General features: G+C 31.0%; 2 protein-coding genes across 2 annotated transcripts; one reads left to right on the top strand and one right to left on the bottom strand.

Annotated features, from left to right (window-relative positions):
• Window positions 1-3,149: 3,149 nt before the first annotated feature.
• Window positions 3,150-5,806, bottom strand: LOC133668998 (U-box domain-containing protein 9-like). Its single transcript, XM_062089016.1, has 2 exons — window positions 5,352-5,806; window positions 3,150-4,496 (listed from the first exon to the last, which is right to left on the bottom strand). The coding sequence occupies exons 1-2, from the start codon at window positions 5,625-5,627 to the stop codon at window positions 3,423-3,425; spliced, it is 1,350 nt and encodes a 449-aa protein (XP_061945000.1). The 5' UTR covers window positions 5,628-5,806; the 3' UTR covers window positions 3,150-3,422.
• Window positions 5,807-12,780: 6,974 nt separating this feature from the next.
• On the top strand, window positions 12,781-14,345 carry LOC133669899 (uncharacterized). Its single transcript, XM_062090226.1, has 4 exons — window positions 12,781-13,217; window positions 13,298-13,422; window positions 13,517-13,674; window positions 14,163-14,345. The coding sequence occupies exons 1-4, from the start codon at window positions 12,781-12,783 to the stop codon at window positions 14,343-14,345; spliced, it is 903 nt and encodes a 300-aa protein (XP_061946210.1).
• Window positions 14,346-23,321: the final 8,976 nt, after the last annotated feature.

Here is a 23,321-nt window from a genome sequence, read left to right as displayed (position 1 = left end):
GATAAGCAGAGAGATAATGACTTGTAAGGTCACTAAATCATGATAGATAACTTTTGACTTTGAATCTTTCTTATTAACATGTTATTGGATTTACTTGACTAAATAATAAACATAATATCTTGAACTATTCAAATTTTTATGTAATTCAAGACAATATTACTTATATGGTTCTATACCTAGATATTTTCTCTGGTTCTCATGGCTATGTTTATTTTGGCCATAAACAACTCTAGTATTCTTTAGTGCTTTAGAAAATTTAATTTTTTTAATTCTTAAATAAATGACCATATTTATCACTCGTATACGTGATATTTTATATGGAGTATTCTTCTATATTTACCATTTATCATGTTGTAACTGACACCTTTGTTATCATAATAATAAGTAAGAAATAATAATTTTCAATTGCAGCTAAGAATGTTATTTGACTTAGTTTTTTCTTTAAATCCAGATCTTGGGATCTTCAGTCAACTAGGTAAGGTTACTATTATTACACCCTTTCATCGTTGAAAGGCTTTAAGCTCACCCCCTTAATAAATTATACACAAACTCTTATGGTAAACTTTTAGTTAGCATATCCAAAATATATTTACATACAAAGTGGATTCGTGTATCATTAATGTCACTTCCAAGAAAAAATATAATTATAATTTACAATTTCAGAGCTAATTTTAAGTTATGAGAGAAATATGAACTATACCAAATTTAAAAATGGTAAGAACATAAAAATAAATACATACAAACTCGACTCATTTACAATTAATATGACATCCAAGAAAAAATCCTAATTAGAATTTATAAATTTTTAGTTGACTTTAATCTACGAGAAAAATACAAATCATCAAGCAAGAATATGAAAATATACATACACTACATCAATATTTATATTATAAATATTTTACCTTTGATGCAACATCTAAAAGGTAACCTAAATAGTATTTACAATTTCTAAGCTGATTTTGAGTTAAAAAAAAATATAAATCAATAGACATGCCATATCAAAAACAACAAAAATAAATTCACACATAAATCAAACCAAATATAAATTCATCATAGTTTAAAAGCTAATAACATGGTAAACATTAAATAAAATAAACAATTCAATACATTAGGGGTTCAAAAGGTCTCCAGACATTGATTGGAAACCGTTGAAAAAGATCTGTTAATTGACAGCTAATGACTGTCACGAGCTCGTGCTTGGGGATGACCTGGGCAGCAATGATTTATGTACTTTACACATTAATATTATGCCAACAGAAATAGACAATAAATAAATTGGTTTTTGGGATAAAAAGAGCTATAGTTTTTGGCTTGTGGTAGTCCGAAAGGTGGTTGGAACTCTGGAGACATTTGCATAAATTTTAAATTATTAATATTTGAGTAAATTAAATTGTAATTATTTAAAAAAACCTTTTATAAAGTTTGATTATGTATAAACCTTACACTTATAAATTTATTTTTGTATGGAATTATAGCATGTCCTAATATGTCTAGTATTATTATAGATAAAACATTTTTCATTGAATTTATTAGCAATTTTTTTCCCTTCACAACAAGCTGTTTTTTTTAGGTCTTCACCACTTATTCAATAAATTTTGTTTTGAAGACCATCGAGGAAGCATTAGTTCTCTTTTCGAGTAATTTATTGTTTTTTTTATCCTCATTTTTAAGATATAGTCTTCAACTCCCAACTTCTAAAATGATAATACCAATCACCAAAAAAAAAAATTAATAATTTAACAAATAAAAGCTTTATTACTAAGATTGTTGATATACATTTTAATTGTTTAGTTAAAAAATGGTATATATTTAACATGCATCATTTCAATATGATTTTATTTTAAATATAAACAAATTGCATGAAAAATCCTAAGGCTTTAGTAACTAGTTTTTTTGTTTAGTATACACATTTAGTTTTATGCAAACTAGTTTAATAATTTAGGAGGCAACTTCAAATTTAAATTAAAGTTTTATCATTAATCTAGTTTGTTAAGACTTTTTAATTGATAATCATTTTTTAATAAGATTTTAACTTTAAAAGTAAATGTACTCCGTTTTTAATTTGATTTTAAATATACCCGTTTGACAACGTTTTTAAAACAAATTTCCAACAAATACTCATGACTGCAATTATTAGTCAAAGTCGGCTTGACAATTTATTGTTGCTGGTGACAGCTAGAGCTAGTAATGTTTTTTGAATATTTGCCGCCTACGCCTCTCTCTGAGAATGTCGATAAGCAAGACATGAGTGGTAGAAAAAGGCCAGTATAGTCCTACGCACATCTACCTAATGTAAAGGATACTGCAAGAAGATTATTCCTTGCAGAGTTCTTTTTACAGTATACGAAAAGATGTTTACCTAGTGCAATTCTCTTAAAAAATGCCCGACATCCTCTTAAAACTCAACCCAGTATAGTGGGTTGATTCAGGAACTCAACCCGGCTTAGTGGGTTAATTTAAGATCTAGCTGATCTGGGACTAGAACTAGATCGGGTTTTTTTAAAAATAAAGAAAGTTAAAAACTAGGGTGACTTAATAGATTGACCTGATGATTTGGTTGACCTGACAAGTCCCGGTTAAAAATTCATTTACAATTTATTGACTTTTTTTTTTACCGGAACAACTTCGTTTTGATTTATTAAAAAAAGTTAGGCTTGACTCTGATGACCCAATTAAAATTTGATGAGCTGAGCAAAACCTATAAACCCAAGCCTTGGGCCGGGCCTGCGGGTTTTAAAACTCTGCATCAGGGGAGGTAAACTAGTAAATAGCAGAAAAGTGGAATAACCAGTCAGCCAAACATGAAGATGCTGGATATCCCCAACACTTTTTACTCTCTATATTCCCTGCTCTTGAATCCTATAGCACCGTCCAAATTTTGTCTTAATTTTTGTACTTAAGCCGCCGCTTAAAACCAAAATCATCCAGCAAAAGAATTGTTTTGTTAGTTTATATGGTATTGCTGCCGACACTCTAAAAGTTGGTGGTGAAGGAACAATTTATACCCTACAACTGCAATCACTAACTAGCCAGTCTCTGCGAATCACTTTCCAATCAGTTGGCCCTCCCTCCCAAGTGTGAATTACACTTGGTTTCAAGTGAAGACGGGAAAACAAATTGAAGAATTCAGAGGCAGGAAGATAAAGACAGGATGTAAGAAGTTACCAGTATGACTATTGTATATTCATTCATCATGTTTGAGGTTAAACTCCATATGATCTTTGCTCATGTGTTACCCTTAGATGGGCCAAAACTTTCCAGTAAATGACACTGAACTCATGTGACAGCATAGGAAAAATGTACCGACACTGAACTTTTTACAGTAAATGAGCTTACTATTGGTCTGTACAATGAGAGAGTGAAGGAAGGCAGCATGTACAAGAACTAATTGGCAATATCTTCGGACCAGGCGATTTATTTCGTCATAGAGTATGTGTGATTGAAGCAGCTCTATTCAGTATCTTGAGGATGCCATTAGCTTTCCTCTTGGCTCTTGAAGTCCCATGCTCAGCAAGTATCGAAAGTGTAGCATTGGCCTTTTCCTCTTCCATGACGGCCCGCCATTTAGTGCGGTCATTTAGACAGATTGTATGTAAAATCGCAGCACAATTCTCCTTGTTGCGCTCAGAACTACTCTCCCTTATAATGTCAATTAAGCAAGGCACCGCACCAAGTAGCCCCATTTCCTCAACAGCCTCCTGTTGGCTAGTAAGTATTGCAAGAGTAGCCAACAACTCATCAACAAGGATGCAATCCATTATCTTTTTTAGGATTACCCTGACTGCCCCTTCTTGGACAGCCCTGACTTTATTCTCAAGGACAAGACAAAGGTTGAATATTGCCAATGCAGCATCCTTCATTGCCGGTGGATGCCCTTCTTCTAAAAGGCCAATTAGAGGTTTCAGAGCACCAGCTTTTCCAATAATGAGCTTGTTTGAATCTAGGGATGATAAGGAGAAGAGAGCGGCAGCAGCATTTCTTCTTGTTTCAATGGTTCCAGATCTTACAGATTCAACAAGCAGAGGGATGACATGTGGATTTTCTGCAAATAGCTGCTTATTATTTTCATGAATGGAGAGGTTGAAAATTGTTGTAATCAAATCTTCTTGCAGATCAGGGTGAGTGTTAGCTCTGCCTGGTGATAGTCGATTGAGCAATTGAGGAATGGCATCCGTTGAGTCGCTGAAAAGGGCCCGAAATGATGGCTTCCTTTTAGTTATAAGCCGAAGCTCTTTTGCAGCTTCTTTTTGATCAGAAAGGGAAGAGGACATCTTTTCAAGCAGTGACTTCAAATAGACTCTGTCAGCATCAGTATGCACATCATCATCAACTAGGGGCTTTGGTAGCTCAATTCCACGCTCCTTGCGCCACTTTGAAATCATTTCTTGCACCAAATGATTAGGAGTCAGGAAAGTATGAGAAATGACTTGCTGGGTCTGGGGACATGTTCTGTGCCCTTCATTTAGCAATCTTTGGATGAATGGTCGATCGTAGGTCTAGAAACCATCAAACATTTTAGTAAATGAGTAACTCGGTAGCCATCAAATCATAGAACAAATATGAAACCAGCTACTATACCACAAAAATTCAAGTAAAATGAACATGGACATGTACATTCCTATTTCTACTTCTGCAAGGTCACTATCACAAATAAAAATCAGTCATAGCACAAGAGCATCTTCACTTTGTTGGTGACAGGTTCATTAATGCTCGAGAGCAGGGTTCAATTCCTAGTCCTAGTCTTTGACTCCTCTATCGAAAATTAATTGGCCATCAGACTAAGTTATCTCTAATATGGAAAACGATGGCAAACGGTTTAACCAAAATTATCAAGGCTGTATAAAGAATCAAAACTGGAGTTTCCTTTAGCTCTCATCTCAAAATCATGGATGCAGACAATGATCAATAACCAACCAGATTTTCGCCCATAAATTTCTTTCTTTTTCCAATAAATTTGTTAACTGAAATCATATATACAAAAAACCAAAGAAGAAAAGAAAACAAGAACCAACCAACCCCATTGTTTGAAAAATTTCAGTACTTGCAGAAATTCCATCAAAATAAAATCATGCAAATCCAAAGCCTCAGCAATTTTGAAGCAGAACCCAAAAAAGAATCCGTATGTGCAGAATACTTGAAAAATCTATTACACTCAAATTCCAACATCAAATTTAGCATTAAACCCTTAAAATAAATCCCCAGAGATAAAGAATTTCTTGCATGCACATTCGAATAGCATCCAAACCAATAACAATTCAACTTCATACAACTCTCAAAATCCAAAAGAAATATAGGAAAAGAAATCCCAAATGCATATATAAAGTAAAGAAGACAAATTTTCTTGGTCTAACCTGTCCAGTTGCCAGGACAACAGGGTCATTCATTATCTTCTTTGAAATGGGACATATAAATTCTTCAGGGATAACTGTATTATCCACCACCTTCGAAGATTTCTCGAATTTCAATTCTTTCAAGACACTCAAAATCCTCATGGCCTCATCAGTAACCTCCACTCTATAATCCTCCTCGACAAGAATTGTCTTTACTAGTTTCTCCAATTCTTTCTTTAACTCTGTTTCCTTTGTCATTGTACGTTGCATCGTTTCAAGAACTCCAGATTCAGCCATAAAAAAAAGAACAAGAACGAAAGGAAGGAACTGATCAGATAGGATTTACGAGTGGAAAGAACTGAGAAAAGAAAGAACTATGCTTTGGGTGATTAATCAGTTTTTTTCCCTCTTTCTTGCTCTCGTTTCTCACTTTCTTTCTCTCTTGCAGTTTCTTGTGTTGTGATTTCTCTCTTTCACCCCACTGTTCTTTCTTTCTATGCACGGTGAAAAGGCTAAGAATTATGAGAAGGAATAGTTGGGTTACTTAACACTTGGACTTTTGAGAGGGATATATATAGTGCCCACCATATTCTGTACAACCAATTATTTCTTGCCAAGCAAGCAGTTTCTCCTAAGCTTTGAATGACATTGAAGCTTGCTTTATACCCTCAAAATTTCAGAGTACTTAAGAAGTCACAAGATTCTGATGGTACAATCTAAGACATCTTATAATTACCCTATAGTGCTTTTTAAAAAAATTATATATATTTTACTCCTGATATTTAAAATTAAAAAAATACTAGTCAAAATGGTTCTTACCATTAAATGAAATTGAAAATTTAATATTTGTTTTTAAAATAATTATATAATAGTTTTCAGTTTTCTTACACTATATATATATTGCAAGAGTTAAAAATACTAAAGAAATATTGCATTATATTTTAAAGAACATTATCTTTTATTCAAAGAAAATGTTTACCACTAAAGTTTATAATAAAGAGATAAGTATTTTATAGGATCACACAATTTAATGAACAGAATGGTCCAACACATAAAAAGCGTAATAATTAATCATATATAGATAAAACAAATTTACATGATTCAGATATGATCATGTTCACAAGGAAATTTTATTATTATTAAAATTGATTTAGTTTGGAAAACTATCAATCCTAATCTCAAAAAAAAAAAAAAATATTATGGCCATAATATATTTTATTATTCACCATCATAGTGTAATTGTTTTTCCTTCTCATGAAAACCCAATGATCTTGGTATTGGAGATATTTTGGTTTTTTTATCATAGTTTATTGGTCATTATCAAATTGATCATGGATGAAATTATCATTTTATTTTGTTAAAAAAATACAATGAAATGACTTAATTACTTTTAAAATTAAAATTATTAAAATTGGTATCTAGGAGCTTTTTAGTCTTTTCAATTATTTAAGAACAGTAAAATAACTTAATTACCCTTATAAAAAATAAAACTTGCATCTGTTTTTTTTGTCTATTCAACCTAATATATTTTTTGTTATTATCATGTTGAATAAGATAATTTGATCTTTTAATAAATATAAGATATTAATAAAATAAAAAAATGATTGGCACGTGACATGCAGCTTAATTTCTAACGATATTTGATGTCTCCTGATGGTAAAAAACATCTTTCCATCATGTGATTGGAATCATTACAACATCTTCTTCCAAGTGGGGAGCACGTGGCAACGGTGGGGACAGGTTGTTGCCAACATGTCTTTTTTCTTTTCCTCTTTTCTATTCTTGAATTTTGTGATAGTCATTCAAAATTTCAATGTTAGTCTCTTAGTTATTGGTATTTAAATTTCATTCCTTATTCTTTTGATTTTTATTTTTTTTTTTGAACGTTTTGTACACTTTTTATTTTTTTTAATTTTATTTTTCAATATAAATTTATGATATATATATTTTTTCCATTTTGGTTCTCATTTTTTTTTATTTTTTGTCCTATTGTTAAAGTAATTTTTCTTTTCAATTTCACCTTTCTATCTAAAATTCATCATTATATTTATTTTTTATTTCAATTTTGATCTTTATTCTTTTAATTGTTATTTTTTTTTTGATTTTTTTTGCATAATATTTTTTATCAATTTTATCTTTTAATATTTTATTAATTAGAAATTGAATTTTATATTTTATCCATATATGACGTTTTTAATTTAATAACCTCGGTCACATATAGTAGCTTTCAATTATGGAAATACCATCGTCATGATGGAATTAGACTAGAGCCTTTGTTGGTAGGATTACCTAATATATGCTAACTAGTGGAATATGACATTTGCGATTGCGACACATCAATTACAACAAATTTGCGCACACAAAATATTGTATCTAATTCTTCTGGAGAAATTGACCTGCAATACATAATTATTATATCATGAAAATAATAATGATAAAAAAAAACAATACTACATGATTTTATAGTTTTACCAATAAACAATTTTATCAATATAAGATTCAGAGTTTATCGGTAATTTTTTATCAACTAAATTATTGACAAAAAAAATCTGTTTAGTGTTTGTCAATAATATTGCATTTTATTGCTAAATCTGTCGATAAAAGAAAAAAAAACATATTACTGATAGTTTTACATATAAATTGACGTGCAACGAAAATTACTCAAAATTTGTACCCCGGAAGCAATTTTGTTTTTTATTATTTATTAAAGAAGGATACAGCAAATTATGAATAATTATAGAATATATCAATTAAAGAAGGAAGGCTTTTCACTGGACCCCTACCACCCACATGCATTGTAGACGTCGTTGTAGGGGGTGTTTAGTGTTATAAGTTTGGAGTTTTTTTTAATTTAGTCCCTAGAGTTTTATACTATTATGTTATAGTCCTCAAACTTCATTTTCATCAAGTTTAAGCTCATGAGTTATGAGAGATAAGAGAGAAATTCATTAAAAAATTAAGAGGAGAGAGAGACTTCATATTTTGGCCACAAAAGTTCAATCATGATTTTTCACATCAACCATGCAGGAAAAAAGACGAATATAAATACTCAAAAAAAAGTTTTGGATATAGTTTGAATTTTTTCTTTTTATGGTGATTTTAGAATATTTTGTGGTTATAAATGGGATAATTTCGATTTCTAGAATGTTTATTTAGTCCAAATAAATTGAAAATTATATTAAAAAAAAACTCAACCTTGATTTTTTTACTATCATATATGGTTAGAAAATTGTTGCAGCGAATAAGATATTATCTTTTAATATTAAGTTGAAAATACATCATATTTTTAACAAATAAATAAATAAATAAATAAGTTGCGAGTGCCTGATTCAAGCAACGATTTTTTTTTTTGGATTCGAGGAAACCTCACCCACCGGAAAACGCACTTTGTGGACCCAGGTAAGCGAGTAAAACCCCGGCTATTCCAGGCTCTTACAAGAGATGCACGCCATGGTCATTGCATGCATTTAAGCCTTTTAGGCCTGGAAAACTTTTTTTAAGAATTTTAGATAAATTTTTATTTAAATTAATAATTTCAGTTCTATTTAAAAAAATATATGGTACTTTTCAAATGAGATTAAAGCTTTTAATGTTATGTTCGCAATAATGTTTTTTAATAATTATATATAAACTTAATATAATTAAATTGTAAAAAAAAAAAACAATTGCACATGAATATTAAATGAGAATAAAATTAATTTTATTCTTGTTTTTATATAATTTTCTTGGATTAATTATTCTTTATTTTTTTACACGATCACATGATTTTTATGAAGATATTGCTTTTTTATTTTTGTTTGGAACTTGCTTTCTAGCTAGATCCAAGTAAGTTTTTGTGCAAATAAACATTCTAATAATAAAAAATGAATTTTCATTAAAAAAATATAAATTAATAATGAGATGGGAGTTTTGCCACCATAAATAAATTTCTTCACCCCTTAATTCAAATTTTTGATATTTTTGTGAATATTTATTTTAAATACCTTGAATTTTTATTAAAAAATAATGTTGTTAACAAAAGAAATTTCATCAAAAAAAAATGCATAAATAAAAAAAGAGATTTTAATTTAATAAGCACATTTCAATTTAATAAAAAAAGAGATTTTTCTATGCATAAATAAAATGCATAGAAAATCTAATTGGTCTTTAAAATAACTGTTACTGGCATTAAGTCACAAGTCCACGAGGAGATGTGCTAAGACCTGATTGGTATTATAGTGATATTACTTTTTAAAACACAACTAAATTTATTTATTTATGGTCTGAAAGCAATATTTAGTTAAAAATTACTTCGTTTGAAAAGCAAAACACATGACAATAATATTTTAAAAATTATTCTAAAATAATGCTCTTCCTAATGTTTATTTTCTACTCACAGTGCAATTGCTAAATCACAACCTATGATGATATATTAACAAAAAAGAAAAAAAGAAAAGAAAAAAGAAGCAACGTATGGCCCTCTCCAGAGAAATAGACTATTCCTTTATTTTCTTGGATTGTTTAATGTAGTATCAGAATGTGCCGCGTTATCATTTTCTATATAGCCAATTATAATTATTAATAAATATAAAGTTATTTTATTTTATTGTTTATTAAATATAGAATAATTTTTATTCTATTTTATTTAGCTTATGTTTAGGTTTTTTTTTTATCTAGATTAAACCTATTCCTTTTAATTATTTTAATTACATTATGCAGTATCAATAAAATCCTAATTTTCTTCTTTATTATTTTTGTATTTCTCTTTATTTTCTTGGATTGTTGAACATGGTATCAAAGCCATGTTTTATGGGACGAGACTTAATCTTAAACATAGCTTTCACAGATCCAATTAGTATTTTGTTTTCTCTTGTTTCTACAATATGGTATTTCATTTTCTTTTTTTTTTTGTGTTATGATTTTCTTTGTTTGTTGATTATGGCTACTGAAAGATATGATTTGCTTCATTCTGTGAGTGTGAGATTGAATGAAAAAAATTATTCGTATTGGAGTTATGTAATGAGAAATTTTCTTAAGAATAAAAGATTGTGGGGATATGTTAGTGGAACTTTTATAAAACCTATGAATATTAATAAGGGTTATACTGCCTTGATAGATGCTTGAGAAGCAAACAATGCAAAAATTATTAATTGGATTAACATTTTTGGTGAGCAATCTATAAGTGCACAATTGACGAAGTATAAGACAACAAAGAAGGTTTGAGGTCTCAATCTCTATCAGAAAATCGATAAATACAAACAAAAATATCGAGGGAATATTTTCATTAGTAAATTGCCGACGGATTTTACCGATGAAAATATTCCCTCGATATATACTGAGGGAATTCTAGTGGGGAAAAAATTTAAAATGAAGCAAAAAAAGATGACATGTCATTTATACCAACGAAATAAATAATGTCGGTAAACCGTAAATACTGTTCATCATGTCAATTACAAAAAGCATCAAAAATAAAAAATTCCATTGGTATTTTTTAGAGAGCTCTGGAACTATTCACTTCCTAATTGAACTATTAATTACTATTCTTTACAGACAAAATTACCGACGGAATGAAAAGTCGTCGGTGTTATTTGACGGTTTTCTGAAAATTTTCAATTAAATTAATATATTGCAGACAGAATCATTGACGGAATAATTAAAAATATTAATATTTAATTATCCATCAGTAAAATGCCCCAATAAAAAGCCTAGAATCCTTAATTTCACAACAGACGGGGCTCCTTTGTTCTTCTTCGTATTCTTCTTCCCCATATGTAAAAAAACATCAATATCCATTTATTTCTCTTCTCTTCTCTCCTCAACTCTTTCTCTTCTCCTCTATACTCAGGTATGTATTCTTCACCTTTCTTCTTTTTTCTTCTTAATTTGTTTAATTAATATACTTTACAAATTTGTTTTTTTTTCTCTTCTTAACTTCACTTGCAACCACATTAAGGTAAGTTTTTTCTTTTTTCTTCTTTTTTCATTTTTTTACTATATTTGTTTATTTGATTTTATTTTTAATTGTTTTTGTTCTTAATAATTACATGAATATCGTTGTAGGATTTTTTTTCATATGAGATCAATTTTTAGTTGATTTATTTATAGGATTTTTAATTTTTTAGCAATCACAACTTCATTGTTTTCATATGAATTTTTTTAGTTGAATTTATTTTTTCATGTTATTTATTTGTTGCAAATTTGTTTGAGTTGATTTTCTTGTTTTTTTTTCCAAGTGTTTTGAGTATTATAGAGTGTTGATTTTATATTAATTTAATTATTTTATAGTTTTGTAAAATGGATTTTTTTAAAAAATACTTTTAAATAATTACTGACAGAATTACATATGGTATTTTTCCGAGAGAAATACCAACGGAATAAAGCGGGTAAATTTTTTTTTCGCTCGCTTTTTTTGTCAGTAAATCTATCGGTAATAATTTTTTTTATTACCAACGGACTTACTAAGAAAAAAAAAATTACCGACGAAAGATTCACCGACAGAGCATTTCCATCGGTGATTTTGTTTGGATAAATTAATTACCAACGGAATGATAGTACAAATACCAACAGAAAATTATGTTGGTAAATATAAAGATTGTGGTAGTGAATCTTCAACTGAAACAAAATATCATGCTATGATATCTACTATCAGAGATTGTTTGGTTACTTGTAGATATGAGAGTTTCCATTTCTCATCTTATTTTAATGTATTGTAACAACCAGAGTTTTATTCAGAATGCTTATAACTCAGTTTTTCATGAATGAATTAAGAACATTAAGATCGATTGTCATCTTACTCGTCATTATCTCAAGCATGATACAATTACTTTGTTCGTTGTTTTTTTTCTTTGCAGATTGTAGATTTCTTTACTATGTCACATTCTATTTTTCGCTTTTTTTTTGTTAGCAAACTCTCGATACTTGTAGCTATCATATCATGAGTTTGAGGAGATGTTAAGAAAATTATGGTTATTTTATTTTATTGTTTATTTATAGTAGAATAGTCTTTATACTTTGTTTTTAGTTTCCTTTGTTTATTCTATATATAGTCTCTTGTATTTAGGTTAAACCTATTTATTTTGATTATTTTAATTGAATTACACAGTATTAATGAAACACTAGCCTTTTCCTTTGTTATATTTATATTTTTTTCAATTTTTTTGGATTATTTAATAATAAAGATTTTTTTACTGGTGCTTCTTATCTAGATCACAAGTTGAATGAGGATCACGGGGAACATGAATATATTTCGGATGATGAGGAAGTGGAAAAGGGAGATGAGGAGTGTCCTTTGATTAAGTTGTCTGCTGAAGAAAAATAAAAACGGATCAGGGAGCCTTGGAGACAAACTTTAATAATCAAAGTCATGGGGAGGAAGATTGGTTATATATATCTAATGGAAAGACTCCAAGCACTGTGGAGAATCCAGGGCGATTTAGGTCTGGTAGACTAGGGGGGTGGCTTCTTCTTGGCTATGTTTTCCAATTCAGATGATTGGGAATATGCCTTATTTGGAAGTCCTTGGATGGTGGCGGACCATTATCTTACAGTGAGACAATGGCATCCAAATTTCAATCCCAATGAAGCCACAATAGATAAAGTTGCATTGTGGATGAGACTCCCAGATTTGGCAATGGAGTCTTGTGATAACAAGATTTTGTGGAGAATTGGTGATAAAATTGGCAAGACTCTGAAAGTGGACGGGACAACATCAATTGGTTCTCGTGGGAATTATGCTAGAATCAGTATGGAAGTGGATCTAACAAAGCCTCTTCTGGCAAAGTTCCAGCTGAGACGAAGGGTTCGCAAAATAGTCTACGAGGGCCTGCACCTTATATGTTTCCATTGTGGCCAATATGGTCATAGAAAGGAGGCATGTCCTCATATACAACATGCTGCCAACCTGAAGAGGTAATGCACCAGAAGGAATGTGGAACTACACTAGAGATAGGTAATGGGAGCACGTCATAGTCAGTGGGTATGGTGGTCAGATCGGAAGTGGTTGAATCCTACGGGGACTGGATTGTGGCGAAAAAGCCGGGGAGGAGATTGGGCATGAAATCTGAAAACACGGCTTCTCCTAAATTTTCAGATTCAAAGCAAAGATCTCAGGAGGGTGACAAGGCTACGAAAGCTTAAAAGACGGGATATGACAACAAGCATGATTGAGGGATCACGTTTTAATGCTTTACAAGATTTGAATATCGCAGTCATGGCCTCTAATGAGGCAGGAAATAAAGGTAAAGCTACTGCTAATAATTCTACGAAGGCAAGGAATATATTTGATATAAGAAGCCCAATCAGTAAACAGGATGGTAGGGGGGATCCAGCCCATGGGCCTGATGCCCCTAGTACAAACAAAGAGGCGGTAATAAAGAGGGCTGAGTCTTCTTACTTTTAGTTTGTTCCAGATAGCCGAAGCTAAAACCCAGGCACAAGAAATTTTACAAGCAAATAATACGTCTCAAAATTGCATGACGATGCAACATGCAAGCGAAGGGTTTATCAAGGCACCTTGTGCTGTGGGAGAGCAAGTTTAAACATGGTAGCTACAAAGTGGAGGCAACCACCGGTTATCTAGGCCACCTGATACTGAGTTGATGACAGAGGATGAGAGGGACACCAATACAAAATTAATGTTTACCTGATAGCGTGAATCATGTTGTAGGGGGAGGACACTGTTATGATTGAAACGGAGGTTTCCGATAGGATTTGATCAGATGATGTTCGAGTTTGTATTTTCATTCAAACCTTACAGTGTTTATGACGTGTGCATATTATATATTGGAATTGCAGAGGGGCTGGTAGCAACCGTTTTTGTTCTATTATGCACGACTTCAAGAATGGAACAAACAGGTATTTGGGAATATCTTTCAGCGTAAAAGGAAGGTGCTAGATCGGCTTGGTGGTGTTCAACGTACTATGACAAATGGAGGAAATCCATTTCTGCACCGGTTGGAGAGAAAGTTGACAGAGGATTATAACCAGACTGTGTCACAATCAAAAATCAAGATGTCAGTGGATTTCCTACGGGGATAAAAACTCTTCCTATTTTCATACCAAAACAGTTATTAGGAGGCAGAAGAATAAGATTAAAGCCCTAAAGAATGCTAATAGTCGGCGGGTGAGGGGTGATGAAGCTCTTAAGCACATGGCTGTATAGTTTTACAAACAGTTATTCATTAGTGAGGACAATTCGGGACAAGCCTTTCCTATCCCAGGGTGTGGAAGTTCATTATCAATTTGGATTTAGATTAATAAAATTTAGAGTTTATAAAAATTTTAATATTAGCTAAAGAAAAAATCCTAGTTAGTATAAGAATATTTGATGAAGAAGGATTTGTAATAAACTAATTGATTACAATCCTTGTTTAATTAGAATGTTAAATTCTTTATTACATCAAGATTTCCTTTAAATAGTTTAATTCCTTAATTAGGTAGAACATGAGGCCTATAAATAGGCTTGTAATCTTAAGCGTTATACACAAGTTGAGAGACATATAGAGAAGAGCTAGAAAAGTATATCTTTTGAGAAAACTCTTAATAAAATATTATTCATTTCATTCTTCTTCTTGTTCTTTAGTTTTTTTCTTATGTTTGTTCTTATAAATTAAATACCACACCCTATTCTTCTTTTCCAACAAGTGGTATAGAGTTTATATTTGATTATTTAACATGGTCAATTCAAACTTGCTACTTCAATATCATAGGTTGACAAATGACAATTATCAAACTTGGTGTATTCGAGTAAAAGGTTGGCTAGATTTTCAAAATGTATGAGAGACAGTTGAAAAAGACTTTGAGGAGCTTATAGATGGAACAATGTTGACTTCAGCCCAAAGAGAGGTCGTGCAAAAGACATGAAGAAAGGATCAACTAGCACTAACAATCATCCACCAATGTCTGGATGACTCCACTTTTGAGATAGTGGCTAACTCAACCACTGTAAACCAAGCATGGAAAGTTTTGCAAGAATCAAACCAAGGAACTGACAATGTGAGAAAGGTACGTTTACAAAAACTATGTGGTGACTTTGAAAAGTTACATATGCTTGAATCAGAGAATATTTCAAAATACTTTGCAAGAGTATTGGCCATATGTAATCAAATGAAAAGATATGGGAAGAAGATGGAAGAGACACGTGTGGTAGAGAAGATCCTACGCTCGCTGCAAAAAAAGTTCTATTATGTGGTGGTTGCAATAGAGGAATCATAAAATATGAATTTTCTTTCAATACAAGGTCTCATCAAAAAATTACAAGCCCATGAGACAAGAGTCAATGAGATTCAAGAGGATGTGGGTGCACAAACACTTTTTTCAAAGCAAGATGATTTTGGATATTCCCAAGGAGAAAGAGAACGATTTGGAAGAGGAGGCCGAGGCAGCCCCAACAGATTAAACAGTCGATCGAATGAAGGGAACTGATCGACCGGTTCAATTAGTAGTAGCAATTCAAGATCCAGATTGGACAACATGTTTGATAAATCAAAAGTTAAATGCTATAATTATCAAAAGACATGTCATTATGCTAGGAATTGCTAGAATCCAACCAAGAGGGTTGAAGAGAATGCTAATCTTATGATAGAAGAAGAGAAGGAAGCCACTTTACTACTAGTGCATAATGAGAGAATGTAACACAAAAAGAACACGTGGTACCTAGACAATGGAGCCAGTAACCACATGTGTGGAGACAAAGACAAGTTTATGGAGCTTGATGAAGCAATTAGAGGTAATGTCACCTTAACAGATCATTCAAAAGTTGCCATAAAAGGAAAATGTATGATTTTGATTAAATTAAAAGATGGAAGTCATCAATTTATTGGTGATGTCTATTATATACCAACAATGAAAAGCAACATATTGAGCTTATGATAATTGTTGGAGAAGGGATATAAGATTAAGATGAAAGATTGTTCTTTGACATTAAAGGAGATATGATTGCAAAGTTAGTCATGACAAAGAATAGAATGTTGCTAAGTATAGAGATGAATATGCCTAAATGCCTAAATGCATGTGTGAAAGATGAAACTTAGCTTTGGTATATGAGATTTGGGCATGCAAACTTTGATAGCTTAAAGATGATGGCAGAAAAAGAGATGTTGAAGCGTCTACCATCCATTATACATCCAAATCAGTTGTGTGAAGGATGTTTAGTAGGCATGCAATTTTGCAAGAGTTTTTCGAAGGAGTCTACATCAAGAGTAAATCAACCTCTACAAAAAATACATGTCGATGTTTGTGGTCTTATTAAACCATGTTTATTTGGTAAAAATTTATATTTTCTACTTTTTATTGATGATTATAGTAGAAAGACTTGAGTATACTTCTTAAAAGAAAAATTTAATATGTTTAGTTGTTTTAAGAAATTTAAAGCATTAGTTGAAAAAGAAAATGGTTATTCTATAAAATCATTTACGACAGATATGAGGGGTGAATTTTGTACGAATAATTTTAATGAGTTTTATGAAGATCATGGTATAAATAAACCCCTAACGGTGCCCGGATCCCCATAACAAAATGATGTGGTGGAGAGAAAGAATAAAAGCACCCTCAACATGGCAAGAAGTATGCTCATATTGAAGAAGATGCCTAAAGAGTTTTGAACCGAAGCTATAGATTATGCTATCTACTTGTCAAATAAATGTCATACTAAAAGCTTGAATGGCATTGTTGTTATCCATTTTTGGGTTCCCACACAAAAATAAGAAAATACAATATATATATATATATATATATTCAGAAGAAATCCAAAAAATAATAGGAGTGAGAAAAAGACACTGGAATGCCCATAAAATGGCGAGCAATTGGTTGAGGAGGTTCAAAAATATAAGAATTGAAATTTTAACGATATATTTTTGACTGATAAAAGCCCTGAGGATGAGGAAAATTGAATTTGAGAAAAGAAAAGTCCATAATCAGATGTTTATTGACTCAATTAAATTTTATTCAAGGTTTAATTGAATTTATGGAGGGTTTGATTGCAAGAAAATTGATTTTTTAAAGTCAATTTAGGCTTTTATTGAAAGAAATTAAAGTTTTGGGGTCCAATTATAATTTTAAAGAGTTGATTTAGTTAAACTAGGGACTTAGTTGCATAATTATTGAAGTTTGATGGTCAAATAGGGACTTAATTGAAACAATCTGAAACCAAGGACTAAACTAGAGCAAGCGCTAAAATCAAGGACCCAATTACAATTTATTCGGGGGCTTAATTACGAAATTGCAAAAACATCCAAGGACCAAACTGGAAATATTCTTTGAATTTGAAAACGGCGCCGTTTCCTTGACAACTGCTCATCATCTTCATCCGCGATGATTTTGACAGTAAATGAACGCCATCAATGGAGCCGTTTCAGTCTAGGGAGGGGAGGGGCATGTTTCACGCCACCATGATGCACACCGGCTGTTACCAAGAAATGCCTGCGTCCTCTAGCTATAAAAGCCAGAGGAGAAACCGAACCAGAGGGGGGGGGGGGGCGGAGATAACGAAAGAGACAGGAAACAGAGGGGGAGAAAGGAGAGAAAAAAAACAAAAAAAGAACGAGACAGTAAGGAGATCGAGAGAGGAGAAAGATGAAGAGTAAGGGAGAGCAGGGGCAGAAAGAACACGGGGAGAACAGAGGAGGAGAGAACGTGAAAAAAAGAGAGAAAAAACAGAGAGTAGCCCGGAGAAAGAAGGAAAAAGAACAGTGGGGGAGGGAGTAGACAGACGAAAGGGAAGGGAGTGCAAGAAGAACTGAAAACAGAAATAGAAAAAAGGAAGAACCAAAGGAACCAAAAGAAAAACAAACGAAAGGAGAGGAGAGAGGTCCAAAGCATGTTGTTGCTTTCGTCTTGCTTCCAGGTACACGTCTCCAACTTTGCAGATAATGCACAAACACTGTGCACTTGAAGGTTAATTACATCGTCACTGTACCAGACATGAATTGTTCACGCACGCTTGCGGGTCTAAACCAACTAGGCCCAGCCTGAAAATAAAAAAAATTGAAAAAATTCTTTTTAAAAATTTGTGATTTTCCGCAAATATTTTACTGCATTTTAATAAATAATGGTTTGTATTTTTATACTGTAAAGATATAAATCTGGTATTAAATACCTGGTTTTTATCAAAATAAAATAAAAATTGAATAAAATAAAATAAAATGTTTTGTTTTCATGCATATGGCGCCCAAAGTCTCTCTAAAAAATATAAAAAAAATAAAATCATATTGTATTTTCATACAACAAAGAAAATTTCAAAAATATATATTAGCATGCATTTTGGCTTTAATAACCAATTTATTAAAGTCGTGAGAACTAGGCCAATATCTCAAAAATTTCAAAAAATATATTTTGTTTTCTTTTAATATCTGAGGTTGCGACCTTATACGTAAGGCGCATTTCAGATATTAACTTCTTTTGTTGACGTTAGAATGGTTAGGTTTTACCCGATAAGATAAGAATCTCCTTTCCGAGGAGAACTTTTTTTAAACCACAGACAGACCAACAACAAGAAAACACGACAAGACTTTAGATTTTATCAGACAATAAAACAATGCAGCCTACCTTAGGTAGGGCGTATGTGGGGTGCTAATACCTTTCCTTTATGCAACTAGTCCCCGCACCCGATCTTTGAGACTAGTTAAGGTTCCTAGTAACCAAAATACTAGGTAACAACTCCGATTCTATTTTTATTTTTCCACTAATAAAAGACAAGAATTCCTTGTCTCCCCACATTTGTTGTATTAGATAAGATTTTGAGGGTGGATTTTTTGCCGCGACGCCGCACACGTGCAACAGGTATAACTCCACAAGAAGCATGAAGTAGAAGAAAACCAAGTGTCTCTCACTTGAAAGTTTTTGGAAGCATTGGTTATGTGCATGTAGATGATCAAGTAAGGACCAAACTAGATTAACAAAGCAAAAAGATGATCTTTGTGGGCTATGACCAAAAGTCCAAAGGATACAAGCTTTACAACCCTAATGAAGGAATGATGATTAGTAGAGATGTTGAGTTCAATGAAAAAGAAGCATGGGATTGGAAGGTAAATAATGGTGAGAAATATGATTTCTTACTGATTCTTGATGAGGAGGAGGGAAGATACGAAGATCATCAAGAACTTATAGTCATACCTCCACAAACATCAATGAGCTCAACTTCTTATTTTTCTTCTTCTTCTTCTAGTGAGCTCAAGTAGTGGTACTCCACCAAGTCCACTAAGAAAGATGAGAAGCCTTAATGACTTATATGAGGTAACTAATCCTATTTATAATGATGTAACACTATATTGTCACCTTGCTACATGTGATCCTATAGTGTTTGAAGAAGTGATAAAAGATGAAAAGTGGAGAATTGTTATGGATGAGGAGATTGCATTAATTGAGAAAAATAACATATGAAAATTGGTTCCTAGACCAAAAGAAAAGAAGCCAATAGGTGTTAAGTGGATCTACAAAGAAAAAAAAAATATCATAAGAAAAAAAGAGAGGTACAAGACGAGATTGGAAGAAAAAAGTTATAGTAAAAAACAAGGAATTGATAACAATAAAGTTTTTGCTTTAATCAAAAACACTAAAAGTAAGCTACAAGAAATTAAAGACGTGTAAGCCTGAAAGTTAATCTCATTTGGAAAAGTCAAGAATCCGGGTGAAAGTTTAGAAACACAAACATGGTTTGGAAAATTAAAATTAATATTGAGTACAATGGTGAAACTACCTTAATTAATTTGTGGTAATGATGGAATACAAACAACATCAATACTATTAAAGCAAGACATCGTGAAGAGAAAGAAAATATGAAAGAATGATGACAATTGATATTGATGGGGAGTGTTGGAGTTCAATATCAACTAGGATTTAGGCTAATAGGATTTAGAGTTTATAAAAGTTTTAATATTAGCTAAAGGAGAAATCCTAGTTAATAGAGGAATCCTTGATAAAGAAGGATTTGTAATAAACTAATTTATTACAATCAATGTTTAATTAGAATGTTAGATTTCTTATTAGATTAGGATTTCCTTTGAATAGTTTAATTCCTTGATTAGCTAGGACATGAGGCCTATAAATAGACTTGTAATCTTAAATATTATACACAAGTTGAGAGAGATATAGAGAAGAGCTAGAAATATGTATCTTTTGAAAAAAATCTTAATAAAATATCATTCATCTCATTCTTCTTTTTGTTCTTTAGCTTTGTTCTTATATTTGTTCTTATAAATTAGCTACCACACCCTATCATTTTTTTCCAACAAAGGTGCCTTCCCGAATCTAGATCGGCTGCATAGAGATCAGCTATTGAAACCAATGGCAGATGAGGAAGTTGGGAAGGCATTATTTGATATGAAGCCATTTAAAGCTCCTAGGCCAAATGGTTATCAACCTTATTTCCATCGGTCTCAATGGCATGTAGTTGGGGGATCAGTTTGCAGATTCATTAGAAATTTTTTTGAAGGCACATTATGTTAAAAGTAAATCAGATTTTAATTCTAAAAAAATAAAACAATTGATCTATTAATCAACTAGCTGAAATAAGTTGAATTGGTTGATCGGTTTTGTCGGCAGAATACAATTTCTATTCAGTTAGAATTTCTATGTATTAGTTTATTTCCTTAATTGTTTACAATTTTATGGTAATAAAAAAACTTGTAATTCAACATTATTTAACATGCTTAATCTAAATTTTTCACTTCAATGTTTTAGGTTGACAAAGAATAACTATAAAACTTCAGTTTTTTTTTTTAACATAATAGTTTTTCTATTTTATTTTTTATAGTTAGCATTCCTAGGGTTATATATATTTTGTAATATGTTTTTGGCAGGTAAAACATAAATGAATAAAATGAAGTATTTTAGGAGTCTCTATATATAACTATTCTTGGTCTCTGAGAGTTTTGAATTATAACAAACTCTATTATTATTTACTCTCGTCTATATCAATTGATATTATAACTAAATAATTCTTAGTGATTTTGGTTAGAGGTTATAAAAAACATGTATGAAAACTTAACAATTACTAATAATTAGTTATTATATGCTATTGAATAAACATAGCTAGAAGTGGTCGTAGAAGATGACTTGTTTGTACAAGAAAGGATAAATATTTTAGTTGGATAAAATAGTTGAAAAAGAAAAATGGTTGATTATTGCTGATCGTTTGGCTACTATGTGTTTCGTTTTATATTTCGTTTTTTCCTCTTAATTAGTAATGGTTTTTTTTGAAAAAATAAACAAACTTTTAGCTGCTACTAAATCCTTGGCCAGGCTATACTATGGATCTAGTTAAAAATTTTATGAACATAGAAAAAAATTGTTCAAGCATTAACCGAGTTTTTTAATAGGAAGAAACTTTTTAACCATAAACTCCAAATTTAATAAATATATTTAATAAAATAGATTGAAGATTATATATATAAATAAATAAATGTTAAAAAGATATTCTAACTATAACTAAATACTAAGTTATGAAGTTGAGAAACATTTATTAAAAAAGATATTCAATCATGTGCTGCAGGGAGACCTTTAATTTTTTATATTACACTAATTTTTTTTTATAAGAAGAGTAATAATTTAAATTTCATTGAAAAAAATATTTTTCTAATAAAAGTCTCCATTTTTTTTATTAATGTCTTTGATTTCAAAAAAAAAAAAACATTTTGTTCTATGTCATTTATTTAATTAAAATGAAAAGCATTTAGAAGACAAACTACAAAAAAATTGAAATAATTAAAATAAGGATATAAAAGATATTCTTCCAACAAAAATCCCTTTTATCTTATTAACATGCTAAATTTTTCGCAGTTCTATCAATTGGAAAAAAATAAAATATAAATAAAGGCTCCAACAATTAAAACAAAGAGAAATCATCTACATGCGTTTATCTGGTTAGATGATTGCTTTTGCGGAAGGCCATCATGCTCAATAATAGCTTTGTATTTTCAGCCATCCTACATAAAAGGTGAGGCATGAGGAAATTATATTGGACTCCTGAGTGAAACATATTACAAGCAAGAACAACGAGAAAAAGAAATAAGAAATTATCTTGGGAGTTGTTGAGGAATCCATAATCCTTTGATTATCAAAAACCCTTTTGCTCCCTCCCCCAACTAGCCCCGAGATTCACACATTCAATGAACAAAACACCGGGTAAACTAAAATCTCATTTCGAGCTATCTAAATCATTTAAGTTAACAGCACCAGGGCACTCATTGTAAGAAAAAAATGTGAACTAAACTTATTGTAATAACTATCTAAAGAGAAACAGAGTTCAGTTTTATTCGGGTCTTGCATTGATTGAGTAAAGTTTGAATCTTTATGTGGGCAATGAGGGTGAAGTGTGTTGGGGCAGTGGAGATAGTCAAAGAGGGAAAGTGGGTTTTGAAAGAGAGGAACCAGGCAGTTAAGAGAGTGAAGAAAGAGGGATTCTGGTGGCATATGGTGGATTGAAAGGGCAAGGAATAGAGCTAGCCTATTCGTGATGAAGATGAAAGTAAGCGAGGTGGTGCAGGCTATTTGATGGGCTTTCAGAGAAAGAAACAAAAAGAGTAGAAGAGAACGCATGACTGAGTAAATTAAATGAATTATTCAAAATATTCATAAAAAAATCAAGTTAAAATTAATTTTTAATTTTTTTAAATAATTTTAGTTAGAAAATTAAAAACATCAATTTGATTTTATAAACCAAAACCAAACCAAATTAAACTAAATCGATTGGAAAAAAACACATTATAAATTAAAAAACTAATTAAAAATTAAGGATCTATTAAATCAATGTTTATCAAAATAGTATAACCGAATCAAACAGATAAAATATACTCTTAATATTTTTATTCTAGACTAGATATATTTTAATATAAATTCAATTTAAGTATAGTTGTAATCAAGGATATGGTCAGAACTCTTGAAATTGAATCGAATATATTTATATATTAATTTTAATATCCTTAAAATGAGTTTTATAGTTAGAGACTAAATCCCTCAACAATGGATTCAAAAAATTACATTTTATGATAACTTTTAAAATTTAAATGTTGATTAATA

Source organism: Populus nigra, chromosome 12 (genome assembly GCF_951802175.1).
Source record: "Populus nigra chromosome 12, ddPopNigr1.1, whole genome shotgun sequence".
Classification (NCBI taxonomy): Eukaryota; Viridiplantae; Streptophyta; class Magnoliopsida; order Malpighiales; family Salicaceae; genus Populus; species Populus nigra.
This window is presented reverse-complemented; position numbering and strand designations above follow the sequence as displayed.